The following is a 4,071-nucleotide window of genomic DNA, read 5'->3' as shown; positions in this document are numbered from 1 at the left end:
CGAGAGCATGTAGTATGGTGCGCGGATGGAAGCAATAATATGTTTTCCTTCATGTCACACTCCTCACCCCCAATTTTGGCCTACTGTATTTACTTAATATAACCTACTTCATATTTGGGAATTTACCCTGAACATTTTTTTCCATCATTTCACATGGACCTTTCTATACAGTTTAAAGTTCTCCACGCTTTCCTTGTTTTTCCGATCTCCTGGAGTCGTTACCCAATTACAGCTGGGATCAAGGCCAAAAACAGCTCGGTATCAAACTCAGATGATCTCAAGTGGCACCTCAGTTAAATTGCTGAATAATCTTTTCTCTGGGGTTCAGATAAACATTAGTTGAGTTTTCTTATACCTTACGCTTTTCTATAAGTCCTTCCTTTTTGATTTACTGTTCATATTGTTTTCTTTTTATGTAGCTTTATAGATACGATTGGTTGGGGTCCTCCCTCAGTGGCACAGCTACCACTTAGGATACCCCTTTCTTCACAGCCTCTCTCTGGGTAAAACTAAAAGATAAATTGGGCTGCTGTTTCAGTACAACTTGCCCTCAAATCACAGAAAAGAATTTCAGCAGATCCTGGATTAAGCTCTCATTCTGTTGTTCAGTGGCTATGGACTATTTCATATCTTTCAGGGAAAATAACACTTTTCTGCAGTTTCATCTGTAGGAAAGATATTACTGAAAGCCAGTCCTGGGCTTCTAGACAGTTCTTGAAAACAGAAATTTGCAATGTGAAATGATCTGAAAGCAGGCTAAACTCATACTTGTTAAGCAAATGCTTCTACTTCCTGGCTGCTTAAATGAAGTAGAGGAGGCCTTCTCTTCTCCAGAGCAATTCAGCCTTCTCCCTTACAATGAAGTAACCTCTGAGAAAATATTTGGAGCAGAAGAAAGCCTTCTCTCGGGTGTTTTGGTCTTAAGGAAGGAAAAGTCTGCTTCCAACTGGAACAACTCCGCTGCTTATCCCACTGCACAAACACAAATAAAAGAAAAACTGTAGATGGAAAGGGAAATTGATGAACTGCAAAGGAGCTGTTGCTCTATCTTTCATGCTGTGAAGTAGAGCAAATGACAGAAATGATATTCATATCTGCATTTATTTTCCTGGTTCAAAGAAAAGATTATGATAATAAATTCCGTAGGGTGTTAAATTGTGTTTTTCTCTGATGATTGTCATAGTGCTGCACCTAATGTGAGCAGGTTGGGGTGAAAGTGTCCTTGTCTGCTGCTGGAGATGTATCAGCTCTCAGGAGATAAGGAAGAGAAGGGTATACCTACAGAATAGGCTTTCAAGGATCTGCACTGCAAAGGTTGTCCTACATTAAAGCAGCCACACACTGTCACAGTACTGTTAGTCACTGTAACCAAGCTTTTAATGTCATTTATAAAAAAATAAAGTTATTTACATTTGCAACTTATTTGATGGCATCCTCCTTTTATTACAGCATTCGGATTAGTGAAGAAACATTACTGGAACTCATTTGAGGGTCAACTTATCAAAGGGAAGCGTAGCAGTGTAGAAGAAATGTTTAACACCTTGTGAATCCTTGCTGTATTGCAGCATCACACAATTCATTCTTTACAGCGCATGCACCCCAGCCTTTCAGTGAGCAGAATTTCTCTTCCGTATTAAGATGTAGAAATTGTGCCACATCTTGGGGACAGTCCCACATTGTTACATGTGGCACTTCGAGGCATAACCAAAGGAATTAGTTTCATTCCATTGGGTGGTAGCCTAAATGCAGAATGTAGCTGCTTACATATTTTCAAGAAAACTCCGGTTAAAAGGACAAAAACAAAGAATGGTTACACTTCTTGCATAGTTGCAGTAAACCCGACCCGTGAATACAAAAGCCATCAAAATATATTATAAATCTGAGTTTCAAAGCTACTCTAAAATACTGCTTTGCTTTAGAATACAAATAACACTGTTTGGGGTTAGTTTGTAGAGTTGCGTTTTGGTCCATGCTGTTAATTCTATAACATTCTGTTCCTCTTCCATTAGTTTAACAGCCTCAGAACAACAGGTCCTCAGGCAGCGGCACAAATGGCAAAGCCCAAGAAGGGCTTTTCCAAATCTCAGACTTCAGCGGCTGCAGACAGTTCATAACAGCTCTCCTTTCCAGCGTCTCCTTCCTTTACTGCTTTAAATAGATTTCCCTCAGAGCTCTAAGGGAAAGAACTGAGGGGAAACACAGATTTAACACATAGAGATGGGGGTTGGTCCCCATCTCTGGGTCTTGAGCCGATAAAATCATAGCTCTTAAAAAGATCCAGCCCATAAAAAAAGATCGACAAGGGAAAAAAAATTACTTTGGCTAAGCGGTAGTTCCACATAATCTGCTGGCGGCAGAGACGTCTTTGGTGTCAGCGTCGGGTCGTCCTGAGACCACAAATGGCCAAGTCTGCAAGCAAAAAGAGGGATTTGGAGTTAGAAAGTTTATCCTAGTGTGAAACCAGAGCTTTATTACTGATAGATGTCTAATTCTACTTCACTTGCAAACACGTCATCGTGTTTTAGTCCCTGCGGGAAGCACCGAGAAAGCTGACTTCCTCTAACAAATATTTTCATTACGTTATTTTCATTATAATGAAACTCTCCACGTAATGCTGCGACGTGCAACAAATTTTTCTCATCAGGCATGCAACACTCATCTCGCTTTGCGACTGTTTGCATCGTTCTATAAACACAAGATTTAGAAACTATTCGGAAACGCTACGTGAGCCAACTTCATACCCTCGCGGGCGCTTGGTTTTGGACTGCGAATTGCTCCTTTCTCGGACATAACACTTGCTTCATACCCGAGGAATTGACCTCTCCGGGGTTCCCCCCACTGCCCGGACCTGCAGCACCCGCCCGGACCCGGCACCCGGGGCAGCGCCGCCAGCAATGCCCGGACAGCGGCTCGACCCGAGCGCTGCGGACTCCCGGGCTCCCCCGCCGGCATCCCGTACCAGGTTGACGGGGTGCACGTAGCCGTTCTCGTAGCGGTCCTCTTGCAGCAGCTGCCGGAGGTGCGCGATGTAGCTGGAGGCCAGGCGCAGCGTGTCCAGCTTGGAGAGCTTGGTGTCGGGCGGCACCCAGGGCAGGCTGGTCTTCAGCCGGGAGAACGCTTTGCTCAGCACCCGCATCCGCGCCCGCTCCCGCGCGTTGGCCGCGTTGCGCTGCGACTGCTTCCCCTCTGCCGCCGGCCCCCGCGGCCCCGACGGCGCCTTCTTGCCCCCGGGACCGCTGCCCCTCGCCCGCTTCCTCTTGCAGCCCGCCGCCCCCGCCGCGCAGCTGCCCTCGCCGTCCTCCTCCTCCTCCTCCTCTTCCTCCTCCTCTTCCTCCTCCTCCGCCGCCGAGGAGTTGTCCCCAGAGGGGTAGAGCTCGCCACGGGGCTGCCTCTTGCCCGCCGCCGGGTAGTCCAGCTGCAGCGCCCTCAGGTCCATCTCGGGCAGCTCCTCTGTCTCGCTCCCGGAGCCCGCGGACATGGCCCCTGGGGGGAGAGGCGGCGGCGGCGGCGGAGGCAGGGCGGGCGGCCGAAGCGGCTGCGGGCAGCGCGGGGCGGCCCCGCCGCGGAGAGACCGTGCGGGGGCGCGGGGGGCGCGGCGGGGGGATGCGCCCCCGCACAGCGCTATATAGCGGCGGCCGCGGGGCCGAGAGGCGGCCGGGCCGGGGGGAGGAGGAGGGGGCAGCCCCCGGCCGAGCCCCGCGGTGGGGCGGTGCCTCCCGCAACTCCCGGAGCGGCGCCGCGCGGAGGGGCGCGGTGCCGCCCGGTGGGCTGCGGGGTATCGGGCTCTGCGGGAGATCCCCGCGGGGGAAAGGACGGGTGAACGCTCGGGTAAACGTTCCACAGGGGGATACGAGAAGAGCCCCCGAGGTGCATCCCTCCCGCGCCCTTGACACCGCCTCTTCCCAGGATGAATAAGCAACACATTGCTTCCCCGCTGCCCTCCCGGCCCTGTCTGCGCGCAGTTAAGCAGAATAACAGTTCCACTACACAGAATAGAAAAGAACCTAATGACTACAACAGGTGGAAAGATCTTGTCCCGAAATTTCGCTCCCTTTTTTTTTTTTTTTTTTC

General features: G+C 50.2%; 1 protein-coding gene across 1 annotated transcript; it reads right to left on the bottom strand.

Annotated features, from left to right (window-relative positions):
- Window positions 1–2,322: 2,322 nt before the first annotated feature.
- On the bottom strand, window positions 2,323–3,478 carry MSC (musculin; the record flags this gene model as incomplete). Its single annotated transcript, XM_079533045.1, has 2 exons — window positions 2,323–2,409; window positions 2,960–3,478. 2 exons carry the CDS (start codon window positions 3,476–3,478, stop codon window positions 2,323–2,325), a joined length of 606 nt encoding a protein of 201 aa, XP_079389171.1.
- Between the last annotated feature and the right edge of the window lie 593 nt (window positions 3,479–4,071).

This window comes from Tetrao urogallus (assembly GCF_951394365.1).
Source record: "Tetrao urogallus genome assembly, chromosome: 3".
NCBI lineage: Eukaryota > Metazoa > Chordata > Aves > Galliformes > Phasianidae > Tetrao > Tetrao urogallus.
Note: the sequence above shows the minus strand (reverse complement) of the source record. Positions and strands in the feature narration are given on the sequence as shown.